This window comes from Meleagris gallopavo, chromosome 3 (genome assembly GCF_905368555.1).
Source record: "Meleagris gallopavo chromosome 3, MGAL_WU_HG_1.1, whole genome shotgun sequence".
Classification (NCBI taxonomy): Eukaryota; Metazoa; Chordata; class Aves; order Galliformes; family Phasianidae; genus Meleagris; species Meleagris gallopavo.
Genome location: NC_139406.1, coordinates 68,021,147 through 68,037,999, shown reverse-complemented (window position 1 = coordinate 68,037,999; position 16,853 = coordinate 68,021,147). Strand labels below are relative to the sequence as shown.

At 42.0% G+C, this 16,853-nt stretch overlaps 1 protein-coding gene across 1 annotated transcript; it reads right to left on the bottom strand.

The window, feature by feature from the left end:
- Nucleotides 1-1,289: 1,289 nt before the first annotated feature.
- LOC100539447 (carbonic anhydrase 13-like) lies at nucleotides 1,290-16,755 on the bottom strand. Its single transcript, XM_085221361.1, has 7 exons — nucleotides 16,439-16,755; nucleotides 11,587-11,784; nucleotides 8,441-8,559; nucleotides 5,353-5,448; nucleotides 5,018-5,080; nucleotides 4,555-4,710; nucleotides 1,290-3,248 (listed from the first exon to the last, which is right to left on the bottom strand). Exons 1-7 carry the CDS (start codon nucleotides 16,467-16,469, stop codon nucleotides 3,135-3,137), a joined length of 777 nt encoding a protein of 258 aa, XP_085077487.1. The 5' UTR covers nucleotides 16,470-16,755; the 3' UTR covers nucleotides 1,290-3,134.
- Nucleotides 16,756-16,853: the final 98 nt, after the last annotated feature.

Genomic DNA, 16,853 nt, shown 5'->3' with positions numbered 1-16,853 from the left:
CACCTACAGACCTGGGTACACAGCATTCTTTTGACTACCCACAGCTTGGTGCCTGTTTTCTGCATTATCATGAGCGTTTTAAAACAATTTGGAAACGTAAGTTTGAATGCTGAGAACACTGGTGATTCTCAGGTAAAACTGCTTATTTGTGAAATCACAAAGTACATAAATGACCTCAAAATGACCAAAGAGAGCATCATGACATCACAAATGTGACTGGCACAGACTGTGAACACAGCAGTGTGCACCGCTTCCCTCCTGTGCCAAAAAGAGCAGAGCTGACCCCAGGGATCCACTGCAATTTATTTAATTCTGAGAATAAGTGTATGGGTGACCAGTCATCCGGCTGTATACAGCTCTTGACAGATATTCTTTTCAACAAATGCCCTGTGCATTTTTTTGGTCATTGAGCATTTCATTCTCTTTCGTATGAAATCTCAAAAGCGTGTCAGAGGGTAACCTCTGATCAAGGAGAGCTGCAGCTGGGGCAGACAGGCGGACAGTTTAGCCTCATCTGTTCCAGAGTGATGTTAACATAGCACAGAACCCACACTCAAGGCTGAACTCCCTGGGAGCACCCTGCAGGCAGTATGGTAAAGCTAAGCTCGAAGTAGTATGAGCACTGAGTAAGGCCGTGACTGAAAATGACAGCCCAGTCAGAGGATGCAGTGCTGGGACTGGTCCATGCTCTGGAAGGCACTCACAACAAAAAGACAACTGGAGTATCTGTTTCCAAGGGATTTCAGCCAGCTGAGCATTTCTTGCCTTTTTCAAGCGCCATCAGCTTTCAGCCCAGACATAGGACATTAGAATTACTGTGAATCATGTCATCTTCTAAAAGTTACTTGCAAACCTTATGCAGTCTAGAAATGCTATTAGAAACTCTAAGTACAATTGATCGAATTCCTTGCTGCTGCCAAAGATTATTTATTTGGAACATACAAAAGGTCATAGAATCATACAACGGCTTGGGTGGGAAGGGACCTCAAAGACCACCTAGTTCCAACCCCCCAGCCGTGGGCAGGATTGCAAGCCACTACATCAGGCATTTGATCAGGTTTCTCAGGGCTCCATCTAACCTGGTCTTAAACACCTCCAGGGATGGGGCATCCACTACCTCCTTGGGCAACCTCTTCCTGCACCTCACCACCCAATACCTAATACCAGACTACCCATTGATGGATTTCAGAGGAGGGGTGACAATATTTTCCAAAGCTAGATCTCCAATAAAACTGCAGGCTGCTTTGTAAAACTTTCATCACTTTGATAGAAAAGACAAGACACAGTCATAAATCAATTTTTTATTTTGATAAAATCCTCATAAATATCAAAGCACTGGATCAATTCCACTATTTTCAATACATAAAAACATGTACAAGTTTTGTTTCTGATACAAAGCCTTACTGCTTTCTCATCTCAGCAAGAAAGTTGTATAAGTTTCATGTGATTTGTTAACATTTTTTTCATATTCTGCAGCTACTTACATGACCAAAAAATGTATCAGATCCAACATTAAATCTACAAAGGGTATGAAAACACACAACACACTCTCATTCTCTCCGCGCACACCTTGCAGACATCCTCACTCAGAAAGAAGCAGACTGATGTCTTTTCAGCTGCATTCTTCTTCCTATGTCAGAAAACAAAAAGTGCCGGCAGGTTTTTCCTCTTTGGTTACTATTTGCAACTGCTGCTGCCAAATGTCTTATATTTATCCAATAGCCTATTTGTGTTCATTCCTTCAGAAAACAATCAGAAGGCATTAAGAGGCCTTGCAGCAGTAGCACCTATATTCTGGGGAGGAGAAGGTAAAAAAAAAAAAAAAAAAAAAAAATAGTAAAATACACCTGTCTCAAACTAAGCTAAAATATCTATGACTCTATGTCTATTTTATTCAGTTAAAGAAGGTATATAAAGACAATCCTGTTGTGATTTCCCTCATATTTGCCCATCTAAGACAAAAAGACCTGTAGAGGTAAGAGGCACAGTATATAAAACCTATGAAAAAACAAACTGATAGAGAGTAGTTGTGGAAGATAAGGTCAGAGGTATTACAGAGGCAATTGCTGCCCATGAAATCTTTAGCTGCCTCTCTCCAGTACTGCTGGTTTTCACTATCTAGTTCTCACAGTTTTAGGGTAATCTACCTATACAAGCTATATCCTATGGCAAATTCATTATTGAAAATAACAAAAATTAAATTGGCTTAAAACAAACGATGAGATTCAAATAATTAAAAAAAAAAGCTCCTGAGAATAACACAAGCTCAGGTCAGTTGACTAAAGACAGACATTTCAAGACATTGCTATCATGAACTGATCTTTTATTGGATATTGATTTGATTCTGATTTCTTTGGCTTAAGGGCTGTCTTTGGTCTTTGAATACAAGTGCAGTGACTCAAGTTCATCTGCAACAGGAGAGCTTCAGCATGCACCTAGGAGATATTCCATTCCTGAGCAATGCTGTGTGAATTATATGAACCAGTCTAAAGCAAGGGCTGTCTCTGTCTCTTGAAGACTATTTAATGTGGTAGGATTCTGATGCTACATAGACTATTCAGGTGGTATTCAGTCCTTATTGTTCTCCAGATGGTACAGACTGGATTTAGGCATGAACTCACAGATCCCTTTGTGACTGTGCAGTTTTCAAGGTTCAGGACAATTTCATCACTCTATACAGCAGAACTCAGGAATACCTAATCCATCTGATATGATCCAACATATACAAAGTCTTCACTAAGTTAAATGTTACATTAAAGACCAGAAGAGTAATTCCAGAACATCCTGTACTGCCATTAATACCAGGGATCCTGTCCAGTAATTTGGTGACAATTTCTTGACAACTCCTTCACCGCAGCAAATCCTTCTGATAACACTCTGTGCATGTAACACCAGCATCTCAATGCTCCCACACCAGTGCACACAAACACATTGACCTGTCCACATCAGTGATGGAACTGCCAAAGCTCAGGACATTTCTGTCTGTGAGAAATGACTGCATAGTAACCAGTAATCAAACAACACCTGTCTGTTAGAACAACTCACCAAAAAAATAAAAATAAAAATCACAAAGTATATTAGCAACGACAATTGGGCCTTTGGTGTCAGTGGTGGCCTGTTCTTGCTTTACATCTTTAATTCCTTCTGACTTCTCGGCCCTTTAGGGGCTGTGGAGGGCGGTAGTTCCGCAGCAGGCAGCAGGCCACCTCATCCTCAGCTGTGCTCAGGAGGCTGCGGAATTGGGCGAGCTGCAATCGAGGGACACAGAACGTTCAGCAGGAAACTCTCACACTCACACTAATGAAAAACCATGTTGTAAATACTCAATATCTTATTCAGATCTGAAGTTTAATACTTGGCCTGATTTCTAATATTTCCAACATTTCTTATTTCTATGTACCAACTTACTTCCTTTCTAGGTTACCAAGTGTAGGATAGTACAAAAATCATTTCATCTTAATATTGCATCGAGTTGTAGAGCACTTGGTACCTTAATTTCATTAAGAGCAAAAAATGCCAGTGCTATCTTTTTCTACTCCACTCCACAGCTAATATTTATAATACTTATAATATTTATAAGTGGTCAGTAAACTGTAGAATCCCCAAAACAATCCCATTTGAGAAGTAAAATTGGTCAAACAGTATCAGTCATAATATAAACCACATTTTTAACTTTGTGTGTGCTTATATTTATCTGAAACAGTACATCTGTACTTTAATATATAAGATTGCAAATATACATAGAGTGCAAAATACAGTGATTCTTTACTATTTTGCATCCTTTCCAATGCTGCATCCTCTGAACCTGTTACACATGGGTGTTTTCATATGTCTCACATTTCAGGATATATTAACTATAAATTAGCCCAGGTGAGAACTTTTTGACCTGAACAATGGATTGTCTTTGGGAAATTCATATCTTAATGCAAATTTTCAGTCCTAGATTGTGCTGCAAGAGTCCTGCAAGACCACACTTGAATGAGTAAGGAGATAGAGATGAAAAAATAGAAGCTCAGAGAGAATATGCAATTCAGAATCAGTTTAAAACAGTATTTGAGGTCACTTAAGTTAAGAATCATCCCATTCTGTGAACTATTTTAAGGCCTTGTGCAAAGATTGTAGCCATCATTTCTGCTGAGCATGTGGCCCAGTATATCAAATCTTACTGAAGTATTTGAAGTACACCGGCCATGAATTAGACAAACGCTGTGGTGCAAAAATCTTGAGATTTACAGTATTAGTAACATATTATAAATGACATACTTGCAAACTTCCGTTATTGATCTGATTCACTTTGGACTCTCTGCTGTAAAAAACACTACTTACCAAATGATCAGCCCACTGGGTGTCACTGTTGCAACATGAATATATAGTGTGAAGTGGAATTTAATGCCATGGAAGTAGACTAATTTTTTTGTATATATATATATATTTTTTTTAATTTCATAAGGTATGCAGTGTCAGAGTCTGCAAAAATTTATTCTTTTTGGTGGCATTTACCACTGAAGCCTTACAAAAGCCTTATTTCTACAATAGTGAAAAATCAAGATGTACCTGTTCAGAACAAACACTTATGGGCTCTCTCAGGACAATCCAGATGACACTTTCAAGAAGAGGTGGAACAGTGAGAGAGCCAAAGTAAGTCCAGTAGTCCAGGGATTTGGGAAGCAGGCAACTAGGATCAAAGTTGGTGAATAACGCTCTCTTACCCTGAAAATTAAAAAGAAGTACGTTGTGGTCATAAGAAATAATAAGAAATTGCTTCTTATACAAGTGCATTGTTGCCTTGTATCTATTAAATCGTTCATCTATTTACATGAGGTATTATTTAAAAACAAAAGACAGGAGAAATCATGTCAAAGGAGGCAAGGCTTGTTTCATCATGACACAGGCTGGCAGCATCCTGGACAAGCACAGTAGGAACCATGAAGGTAAGAGGAGTAGCAGCCAGGTTACCAGAAACAAAACAGTGAAAGCAACCACTGATATCAGGAGTTTTTTAGGAGCATTTGTTCACCTTGATTCTGATGGTGTCCAGGCGGTCAGTGATCTTCTTCAGCTGAGGGTTGCATTCACCAATCTATTGAAAAAGAAAAATGTAATACTTGAGCTCTGGAGAAAATATGTCAAAAAAGATAAAAATCAGAAAGCAAACACATACTGAATCTGCTTCACACAGCATTAGTTAGGTGACAATAAGGGACTTATGCGTGCTAAGAAAGACAGTGAAACTTCCTGAGTCATTATAATGTGAAATGGAAAGTGAGAGCTCTTGTAGCACAAGCATCACTTTTACACCATCACTGTTAATAACTTTGGGCTCATAATGCAGATTTATTGGCGGGGGCTTACCTTCAGAAACACAGCCATGACTGCCAATCCATCTGACTGACGAGCTGCCTCGACAAAACTGGAATATTTTTCAGCATTCCAGTGAACTACATGAAGCTGAAAAGCAAGAGGCACAGACAGCATCAACTCTCGCTGAACTGGAAGAGTCACAAATTAATACTAGAACTTTACTGGTAACAATATTCTACTTCACTTATTTGCATTCAAAGCCACTTTTCTCACTACAGTATTTATTGAAATTGCCAAACACATAGTTCACACAAATTGCAGCAAGCATTGCCAGTGGCTGGCATTACCTAGCAGCAATCAGCATGGTACAGTGCCTAGCAAACCACTCCCAAATCCCAGATTCTGAGGCTAAGACAAGATATCCCCTGGTTATGTAACTAAAGCTAAGACTTTGGGTACAGCTGATTTTAATGAGTGATTGAAAATCATGGGGATGTCATTAGTACTTTGTTCCTCTTTTTCCTAATCAAGCTTTCAGTAAATCAGCTGCAAGCAGAAAATGGGCAGAGGAACACATTAAACTTGTAGTAACCTCTTCTCCCCTCTTAAGTTTAAGCTGAATATCAAAATGTCATCTTTGATGCATTCCAAATGTCATTTTCTATGATTACTAGTAGTTAGGAACTTAAAAGTAGCTTGATTATCTCAGGTTTGAGCATTTGAATTTCCAACAGGCACTATTCTGCAACTGTCCTATGGTAGTTGCTTAAGAACTTGAAGACACTCACAAGGGTGAGGATCCCTTGCTATCTGCCTCCTGAAGACTGGAAAAGCCTCTGTACCACTTCAGTCCCTCCTGCTAAGCCAGGGTCTGTAAATCGTGCCCAGACTCAGCAGTGGGAGCTCCTGGTTCCCCAGAACACTCACACTGAACAAAGGTCTGACTGCCAAACTGCAGAGAGAACAGACGTACTGCACTCAGGACCAAGTACCTCACAAATGTTAATTCCTCCCACAAATCCTCAGTGGATTACTGCATGTTATCTGCCACAATTTTTAGATAAGAGAGGCTCAGAGGGCTGGGGATTGCCTTTTTTAAAATTGGTGAGCATCTTCTCAGACTTTGCACTTGATTCCATAGGAGTGCTGAAAAACAGCTCCACTGAATGACTTAAACAGGGGTGAACCCCTGAAAAGGGGGCTTCTCTTTGAAATGCAACATGTTAAGATCTCCAGTACAAGAACAGTTTGGGAAAGCTGGAACTCACTTTAAAGGATTTATATGAGAGGAACAGGAACAATTTCAACATAGTTGAAATACAGATCTAGTAAAGTGAAGATTTTGACTCCACACCTCATTAATTGCCTAACATCTATGAGCTTCAATTTTCTGTATCTGTAATACAGAGCTGTTACTAGTTGTTACAGGATGTAATTAACATTTGCTGAGTACTTGGGTTCTAAATGGCTGGAACATAATCTTCAGCAAGTAAGGAATTCTACTGAAATCAATAATAATGCACATGCTCACGATGAATGACTTGCTGGCTCACAGTTTCAGAATCCTTGAAGGAAAGTTGCTTACAAGTGCTATTAATTAAACCAAGTGGAGAACAGAGTCCATCAAACCACTCTGAGGTGAATTAGTATCCTGGAGCTCATTGTGCCTGCACCACTCACGATTAGAGGTTCAAAGAAGCTACGTCGAACAATTTTTAAACAATTACATTTTTATATACACAAAAAGGAAACAGAAACTCTCAGTCGGAATTTAGTTTTATTGTGGATTTTAAAAAAGAAAAAAACAACAAAGAACAAAAAGCAAAATTCTCATAACTAAATAAGACTCCATTAGAATTTTGCCAGAAGAAGCCCAAATCAGCCCCCGTAAAATCAAAACTCCCAAACAAACAGAGCTGGGAAACACTTTTGGTACAGCCCCCGTCTCAAAGGCTTGCGACTTCTCTTTTAAGGAATATATACCGTCTTACCACCACTGTGTCATTGCAGCTCGTGAGGAGACCTTGATCTGACCATATGTTGCCACAAAGAATGGAGTCGTGGATGTCTTCTGCTTCCCTGTAGAGTTAGGGGGCTGAGCCTTCCACTCTTTTTTACCTGTACATTACTTCTTTCTTCAACACAGTTGATGCTTTTTCTTGAAATCTTTTACATCTTCCTCATGGACATGAGCACTGAAACCATCTTCATTTCTCCTTTTGATGTATTTTCTTTTGAGTAAGCAGTGCTCAGAAGCCTTGGTCTGAATTCTGGGTTTCTTATCTCATAGCCAAAATGACATTTAGAGAGCTTCTTGTGGAGGGTTACCCAACCAACAGGTAACGGAAAGCTTTTTAGACTGGCTAGAAATTCAGATATTTTCTCCTTCCATTTGGTTTCTTAGATGGGATACACATTTATATTTTCTCAGCTAGAAATTTTGTTTTGGCACTGAATGGTTTTAAAGCACCTCTATTAATTCTTTATATTCCATCCCACCTGGTTCCTGTGGAAAACATAAGCCTTTAAACACTGCAAATGTCACTTTTCCCCATTAGTGTTAGAAAAATGATTTTATTTTTTCTGACCACTGTCTCTTAAAGCATTTCCAGCAATATCTGATAACACCACTGTGCAACATTTTTTTCTTCTTTAGTATTACAAGACTTTTATTTTTCCACTAGCATTTATACAGTTTACTTCTTTTCAACCCCAGAAAATTCTTCACTCTCTGAACTATTGCCGATATAGATCTCAGTCTCATCAAAACACTCCACATTACTTCCATTTGCAAAGAGGAATCAGTCACTGTTGGACTGAGCACTCTCTATGGTGGATTACTCCAATAGACCGAAGAAGACAGAGCAGGAGAGGGCTCTCCATGCCAGAGGAGCCAATGCACCTGTCCCCTGTGGCAATGCCAGGCCAGAGCTGCCTGACATAGACCTTAGGGTGCAGTTCTCAAGCAAACAGCTTCTCCTTTTAGAATGGATCAAGCACGAAACACTTCAGGAAGACTGCTTGTCTTTTGATATAATGAAGGGAGAAGAAAAAGTGGGAGTTGAGGGGCAAAATTATTCTCAAAATGGAATGCTAGTCACAGGTTCAGAGGAACAAATGATTCTGCGCCAAGCCTTACCTCTGCTGCATACTTCATCCCATCCACAGCGTGCTCAGAGCCAGCCTCGTCGTTGGAACCCCAGTGGAAGTGGATCTGGCGCAGCCTGTAGGTCCCACAGAGTGGCCCCCCGGTCAGCACTACAAACCCAAAAACAGGAGAGGGCTTAACTGAAGGAACAGAAGCTCTTGAGGCTATTGGTGTGAGTTTAAACTTGCTTAAATTTAAAGCTTCAGTTTCTGGGCATTATGCTACTTCTTCTCAAAAGCTTTTATATGGGTTCTCCATTCTTTGATGTGTTATAAAGGAATCCTTCTTTGTCCAGAATGTGACTATCAAAACTATGTTGATGTACTGATTAGTGGTTTATTGCCCACTGAAGGGTTACCACCAGGTTATCACCAGCTGTGTCTTGCTAGGGCTCGGGTATTTCTCAGAAGATGGAAAAATGGAGAAGTGTTTTTGTTTGGCAAGTAGTGTCCTGTCTTGAGTGTATTTGAAAGAATAACTGAGAAATTAAGCTTAAAATAGATTTTATGAGTAAAGGGGAGGATCAGAAAAATAAAATGTGAATAGATTTTTTTCTCCTGTTTGAAGTTCAGAGGAGAGTAGGTGGATCATAAAAAAATTTCAAGGCTTTTTCCTTCTTTTGCAGCCAGATCCAATTACAGCTGACAGAAGTCTAAGAAACTGGAAGGAGCAGATGCTAACACAACTAGATACACATTGTACAAGTGCAATATTACTGACATTTAATTTCATTCAGCTGAACACCAATATGGGTGGACTTCTGTTGTTTTCTTTCTGTAAAGCACTCGTGTTTTTCTAAGCAGTTGAGTGGACCCAAGTCTGCACAGACACTTGAACACAAATCACATTCAAAAAAACTCTATTTGCTGCAGGGCAAATCACTTAACTCTCTCTCTCTGCTCCATCCATGTCTCCTAGGAGGGTATGGGGATTGGTCTGAGATGTTTTACTGGCTCATTGTAGAGATTTTAAAAACACGAGATGGAAACTTCAAGGAGATGTTCTTTAAATTAAGAGGACTGGGAAGGACAACAGCCACTTATTTCTTTTTCCAGTTTTAATCCAAAATATAAACCTTGTAAGGATTAAAATGCCACCAGGTAATTGTAAGAGAAGAATTGATTAGCTTGCCTATCTGCTAACACAAGCAGCCTAGAGAGTGGGAAGGAACTGGAACTGTTTATCTATGGGTAAGAATATTTGTTCTAAAAACTTCAACTCAAAAACTCACTTTTACACAGCCCATAAACCTAGTGAACAAAGGGGATGGGATAGTGGCACTTCTAAAACAAAATCCTTCTTTTGAGGACTGAGAACTTGTTGGCAAACAAACCTAAAAATGTGTAAAGATCAGTGTTATACTGGTGGAGGAAAAATAACTACACAGAAATGCATCAACACTTGATTAAATACTTCCGAAAAACGTGGAAAATGGCCTGATGATGTATTTGTGTCACATCATACAGTGATGGTAAAAATTTTGCATTCAAACAGCCACAAAGCAAAATATTACTCAGAATTCAATACTTTTTCCGATCAATGATCTGAAAGAAAACAAAAACATTACTGATGGTTTATCAGTAACAAATACCAGGGAAAATAGTGAACAAGTCAGTTTACAGATGCAGAAAGATTTGAATTTTTTATAAACAATGTGTGAAAATGGCTGAAATGTAAAGCTACACATGTGTGACTGAAGAATGTATTTCATACATAGAAGACAGAGTTCTGAATGTGACTGAGGATTACACTTGTAAATTATCTAATCAACAGCTGTCAGTGCTTTGTTGTATCCTTGGATTTATGGCCTGAGGAAAGCAGTAGGAAGAGAATCATATTACCCCTGCTTTCCCACCAGTGTAAGCCTGCAGAAATACGTGTTGAGATCTTATCACTTCACGGGCAGAGTTAAAAAGTGAATGAGACTACTGGTGTACTTCTTTTTTAATTTATTATTTAAAGAAAAGAAATTTAAACATTGAGCTGCTCTGACTCACACCAGAAATAATTTGTGATCTTGACTTTTTAACCACGAGAGTAATCAACAACTAGAACAACCAAGCACAGTGGAAGATTTGTCGTCTCTGGAAATTTTGAAGGCAGATGATTGAATGTTTTTGTAAGAGATGTGCTTCAGTTCACCCACACCTACTAGCAGAGATTAATCCAGTCTGGTGGCCTCTGACACACACAAGACCAGACCAGATCTTTGCCAGCCAACTGGTGGCTTTCAGGCAATATCCAGTGTTGCACAGACTGACAGAAGATTTCAATCAGACTAAAACTGTTCAAGATGTTGCTTCCACCTCTGTCTGTCACTGTTGCCACTATCAGCCAACAAGTCCTTGTACTGAGGGACAGCATGATCACTTATTAGTCCCCCTCTGGCTTTCATCCTCAGCTAAGCCTCACACATCCACATGAAGATTTTACCGCTTCAAGAAACTACACTCCTACAGTTTCAGAGGAGAGGAGGTAGCAAGCCTGCCATCCAAGGAAAGCCTCTAATGATGCAGGTATTAACATTACAAAGACTGCATTGAATCAGAAGACTTCTAAATAAGAATTATTGCTTGCAAAAAGGGAAGCTACACACCCCTATAAAAGACTAGGATAACGACACTTTTCAGAGAAGAAAAGAGATCCTTTGGGATGTTTTTCATTTGTTCTGCATTGGTTCTTTCCTGACATAAGAAGTCCAAGCATGGGTCATAAAAAGGAAAAGGATGTACAGTCAAACCTGCATCTAAAGTCAGGTAAGATATTTGAGCGATGTGATTGGAATAAACCTGTAATGAGACTCAAAGGATTAATCCATTGTGAAAAGAGCAGGATTTGCAAAATTGTTCACAATTATGGTTCAAACTGGGCTGCTGGCACTATTGAGTTGGTTGGGGCACATCAACTTCTATGTGCAAAGAAGGAATCCTAGTGCTTCCCAAGAAACACAACCTAAAACTCCTTTGGAAATATGATTCCACATCCCAACAGGCTGAAAGACAGGTGAATGGAAATCTCATCCGGAGGAGCAGAGCCTTACTGGTTTGAGGAGGTCACATCTGGCAGAGAGATATGCCCAGACTGCGCTCCATTCAGGAAATAGGGGAAGAAAGCAGCACAATAGGAAAGGAACAAACCTGATTTGTTCACAGTGTCATCAAACTCAACACTGGTGGAGTGCCCGTTGTTCAGGATGATTTTAGCAGAAGCTGGATCATAATTGGGATTTAGAGGACGGAGGGAGGGGTCATACTTGGTTTCCTCAGTTTTGATGTCGATTGGTGACTGGCGGTCTCCATTAGCGACAGGAAAAACCTCCTTCCAGTGGGCAGGCCCTGTGAAGTATTGGAGAAGAAGCTTCGTAAGCCAAAAGAACCTCTGCCTGAATTTTCCTTCCTTGCATTTTAAATTCTAAATGAGTTCAACAGAAAAACCCAGATCAAAATATTCAGTTATTTTTGTTGCTCTGTGTCACAACAGCAGCTCTTGGGATCCCTTCACATACCTTGCTTAATGTCTGCAGGAATGGGATTCCACCACCTCTTTGGGCAAATCTGTTCCAGTGCTTCACCACCCTTATTGTAAAAAACTTCTTTCTTATATCCAATCCAAATTTCCCCTCTTTTAGTTTGAAACCATTTCCCCTTGTCCTATTACAATAGACTCTGCTAACAAGTCTGTTCCCTTCTTTCTTATAAGCCCCTTCTAGATACTGAAAGGCCATATGCAGAGCTAATGATCTATCAGTATTATAAAGAGCATAGCACTTGTTTTTTCCCTGAGGCTTAGCATGGGTAAGAAGCATAATAATTCACTTAACTAAGAAAGAATAGATATTACAAAAACTTAAATACAAGCACCAGAAACTCAGCTTGTAAAATCTGCACAACCAGAAATCATTAATCCCTATATGAAAGGTAACTGATTTCATCCTAAAAAGCGATCCAATTTTGGATCTCTCTGTATGTCTCAGCACTTCAGTGAACAGAACTAAAAAAAAAAAAAAAAAAAAAAAAAAAGCTTAGATTGTAGTACACTATGATTAATAGCCTCACATCAAAAGGAGTCAGATAGTTTTCTGTCCTGGACTTCAGCAGCAGTGAACATAGCTCAGAAATCTGCAGGTGCTGGGACAGTCCCGGCATGCAGAAATGAATTGGGGGGGCTGTGGGGAAGCTGCCTGCAGAGCCACCTGGGCTCACTGCCCCAAGCAGTGAGATGTGAGAGCTGAGGGGTCTCTTGCACAGAGCAGCCAAGGTTTAGGCTTCAAGAAGAACAAAGGCCTTTGGTCTTGACTTTGTTACGAAGTAATTTTGCTAATGACTTAATTAACCCATTAGGCAAAACACTGCTCATTTGAAATACAAAGCTGTGTAGACTTAATTCTTCTCATTTCACAAATGGTGGTCAAAGCCATTCAATATGTTGATTTACTACAGTTTAGCACACAATGTAGTTTTAGTTGTGCTTGGATGCTGGTACCTTGCAGTTAGACATGCACTGCACAGTTCTAGTCACTGAAGAAGCACTACTCTATCAGTCATACCTAATGCTTCATTTTAAGATGCTTAGGAAAAGCATATTGCTACTTAATTTTAATACTTAGGATATACTGAAGTAAAATATATGTTTAACCACTTGGACTTGCCGCTCCATCTCAGCAATAACTATAGTTACTGTACAGTAAATAATGAGTGACTTGCATTCATAAATAATAAACATGGGACAAAAAGAAGACCTAAGTATGTGACTCTAACATTAGACAATTATTCAGCAATAAACTTCAGTCATTGCACCTGCTTTGGTGTTTGTCCTTGGCTCGGATGACCAAAGCCATGTTTTCACCTGCCAGTAACACAAGATTGCCAGAAATCTGTCCTTACATATGCAAGAAAGTGATAAGAGATTTAAGCTTCTTTTATACCACCTTGTTTTATCGAGTGATATTCCTTACTAGAACATCTACCAGCATTCCTACTGCAATCCAACTTCTGTAATGCTGGGAAAACTGGCTCAGCTCATTTCTACTGACTGCATCCCAAAGCAAGCATTATGTATGACCGCAGGAAAATCTGTCATTGCATTTGGAAGTCCACAGACATGACACTCAAATGCATATCATACAACCAGACTTGAACCAGTGGGAACTCCAGCACTGAAATTTCTTCTAAATTCGGACCTGGATTACATGCCTCCATTTCAGTATGATGGCAGACACATTCTGGGATGTGGTTTGGTTGCAGTGAGCCTCTATACTTGCATAAATACCATATGTACAGGTGAAAACTTGATATTCTGGGGAAACCATTTGGTATCATATGCAGAAAGTTGATCAGTTGCACATCTTCCTTCATTTCTAAGGATGGTGTGTTGCCTAGCATTCAGGGGAAGGGTGGGAGGAGTGAGGGACAGGTTCTGCACCAGAGGGCAGTGGGCATGGAACAAGCTGCCCAGGGCAGTGGGCACGGCCCCGAGGTAATGGAGGTCAAGGAGCATTTGGACAGCTCTCTCAGACATTGGGTTTGAATTTTGGGTGGTGCTGTGTAGAGTTGGGCGTTGAATTCAATGATACTCGTGGGTTCCTTCTGAGATGGGATATTCTGTGATTCTATGATTCTATATTATACACAAAATGCTTGGAAGTCATCCAGTTACATATTCATTTCCTATAGTAATAGGAAATAGCCCTACTTAGAACAATTGAAAATTCATAATGGGCAAAAATAATAATGGGCAAAATGTAGTGCTGTTTTTTTACTATGGATATCAAAATTATCACATCCCTTTTTATTTACAGAACACCTCAGTGTGAGGGTTGGAATAGACCCAGTGACATGTCTGCAGAAAAACACAATATATATAATATTTTCCACATAATTAATCAAGCAAGGGGTAAACTTAAGGCAGTGGATTCTCACTTGGTGTCCTAACTAAAGTGGGAATTTCTGCCCTGCACTGCAGCCAGTGCCCAAGATCTCAGCGTTACACCTCTGTGTAAGCACTGCTAGTACCGTGAGGTAAGGAGAACGGCAAGGAAACAAAGGCCAAGGTTTGCATGGAAATAAAATAGTGCCTCTTAGCATTTCAGAAATACGTGCATCAAAGCAGTGAGGAAGGTTTCATTCTCTGCATACCAGTCAGCCTTATACATAGATACACCATAAACACAGACAGGGATCTGCAATATTTGATGGTTTATGCACAAAGTGATTTAAGCAGCACTTATTGCTAAGGGGCAAACGAGTTTTTCCCCTGCTAAAAAAAAAACAGGGCTTTTATCCCTGCGAGTAACAAATGCTGAGGTCAGAGTGAATGCAGACGACTCCCCGACTCTTCAGGAAGTCAACTTTAATATACAACTACATCAAATTTAATGAACTTCACTCTGCTGCTACCTCCCGAGTAGCAAAAGCAGATCTCAGTTTCAGAGAAGCTATTCAGGGCCATGCAGGCAGAAATATGCAAGAGGCACAGCAATCTCATGCTTCAGTTGAACAACTGGCAAAACTAATGCAATAAACACTTGGAAAGAGTTAAGAAATAGAGTTGATGCTAGGGAAGGGCAGTCAGATATTGTGTTGAGGGACATGGTTTAGTGGGAGCTATTGGTAATAGGTGAACGGTTGGACTGGATGATCTTTTAGGTCTTTTCCAACCTTGGTGATTCTATGATTCTATGATTCTATGTAGGACATCCAATCTCTCTCCTTTATTCTCTTGTGGGTTTGAAGGGCAGGTGGTGGGGTGCTGGGATACAGCCCACTTCACACTGGCCAGGAGCTGAAAAAGAGTGGGGAGCCAAACTCCACCCAAACGTTATCAGCCAGTAAACAGAGCCTGGGGGAGAAAGGGGCCTCAGGAGGGTCCAGGGCCACCCTGATAGAAATTCTGGTGCCCTCCCCTTCCTAGAAGCCAGAAGGAGGGCCAGGATAAGAGAGGGAGGGAGCTGCTTATCTGTGCCCTGCAAGTGAAGTTTGCAGCACCCTTGGCAAACACAGGGAGAAGCACATGAAAAAAAAAACAAGAAGAGTTATCAGCTTCTCATGGGGATGGGGAGAGCACACAGCAGCAGACAGCACCCAATCACTGTGGCACTGTAACCATCCACTGCCAGCCAGTTCTTTGGGAATGGCGCATCCACCCCAGAGGAGAGGGAACAAAAACACCACAAAGGGAAGCTCTGACCAGTACCACTGCTGTGTGCACTGGTGCATAGAATCAGATTTACAGAATGTCCCGAGTTGGAAGGAAGCCGCAAGGATCACTGAGTACAACTCCCAGTTCCACACAGAACCATCTGAAAAGGTCTGAGAGCGCTGTCCAAACGCTCCCTGAACTCCGGCACTCAGGCCGTGCCCACTGCTCTGGGCAGCCCGTTCCATGCCCACCACCCTCTGATGCAGAACCTGTCCCTAATCCCCACCCATGGGGTCATGGCAGCTCCATGTCATAAATTCATGTCAATATACATTTTTTCTTTTTGCTGTCACAGTGCCTTATTGCCCTGTGCACTAATACAATACAAGCTGCCCTATTTGTGTGACTCCAGCCGGCTCCAGGAGCTCTCCCATCCCCATCTGCACGCGCTGGAGCACACAGCACAAGAGCAGCGTCCGCACGAGTTACGGATCAAAGCAGAGCAGCGGCATTAAGCCTTCTGCTAGGAGCACTTCGGCGATTCCAAGATCGCTGAGATGAGGGGAATCGCAAAACAATCCAAACCCTAAACAATCTCCCCGTGGGCGTGAAACGACAGACTCCGATCACGGCATCGCGCAGCAGAACGGGACACAGCCAGAGCCAGAGGCAGCGCCGGCATCGCCCGCACCGCTATGCAGCACAGCGAACCCCGCACAGAGAAGATCCCGGAGCGCGCCGCGGGGACGGGGACAGAGCCGGATTCGCAGCTCCGCGCCTCGCCGCACCGCCCCTTCCCCGGACAGCTCCGGACAGCTCCGAGAGCCTCCGTCCCCGCCCCGACGCCCGTACCGTTGTGTTCGTCGTATCCCCAGTGCAGCATGGCTCCGGCCTCGGGACGCGACGCGACGCGATGGGACGAGACGCGAGAAGCGGCCCCGCCGGCCCCTCCGCCCGCTTTGAAGGCGCCGTGCGGCGACGCCCCGCCGCGATAAGCGCCCGCCCGGCCCTGCCCTGCCCCGCGGCGCGGCCCCTCGGGGCCACCCCAACCCCCACATCCCGGCGGGACGGCTCTCGGCGCCCCATCGCCCCGCGGCTCCCGGCGTGCCCCGGCGGGATGCGGCCCCGCGCAGCCCACGCGGAAACGCTTCTGTGCGTTCAAACTCCGTGCCGAGGGGCTGTCGCCGTGCACTGCTGCTCCCCGCTCCCCGCTCCCGGCCCGGCGCCGCCGCCCGCCGCCAACATCCCGTGCGTGGAGAACGGCGGC

Bases quoted from the DNA above. Each gene is read 5' to 3' on its own strand.
- LOC100539447 (XM_085221361.1), bottom strand. From the start codon at position 16,469: ATGCTGCACTGGGGATACGACGAACACAACG. The intron at 5,449-8,440 runs GTAAGGCTTGGC...CTTGCTTTTCAG, and splicing joins GGATGAAGTATGCAGCAGAG to CTTCATGTAGTTCACTGGAA. The intron at 4,711-5,017 runs GTGAACAAATGC...TTTAATTTTCAG, and splicing joins TGGACACCATCAGAATCAAG to GGTAAGAGAGCGTTATTCAC.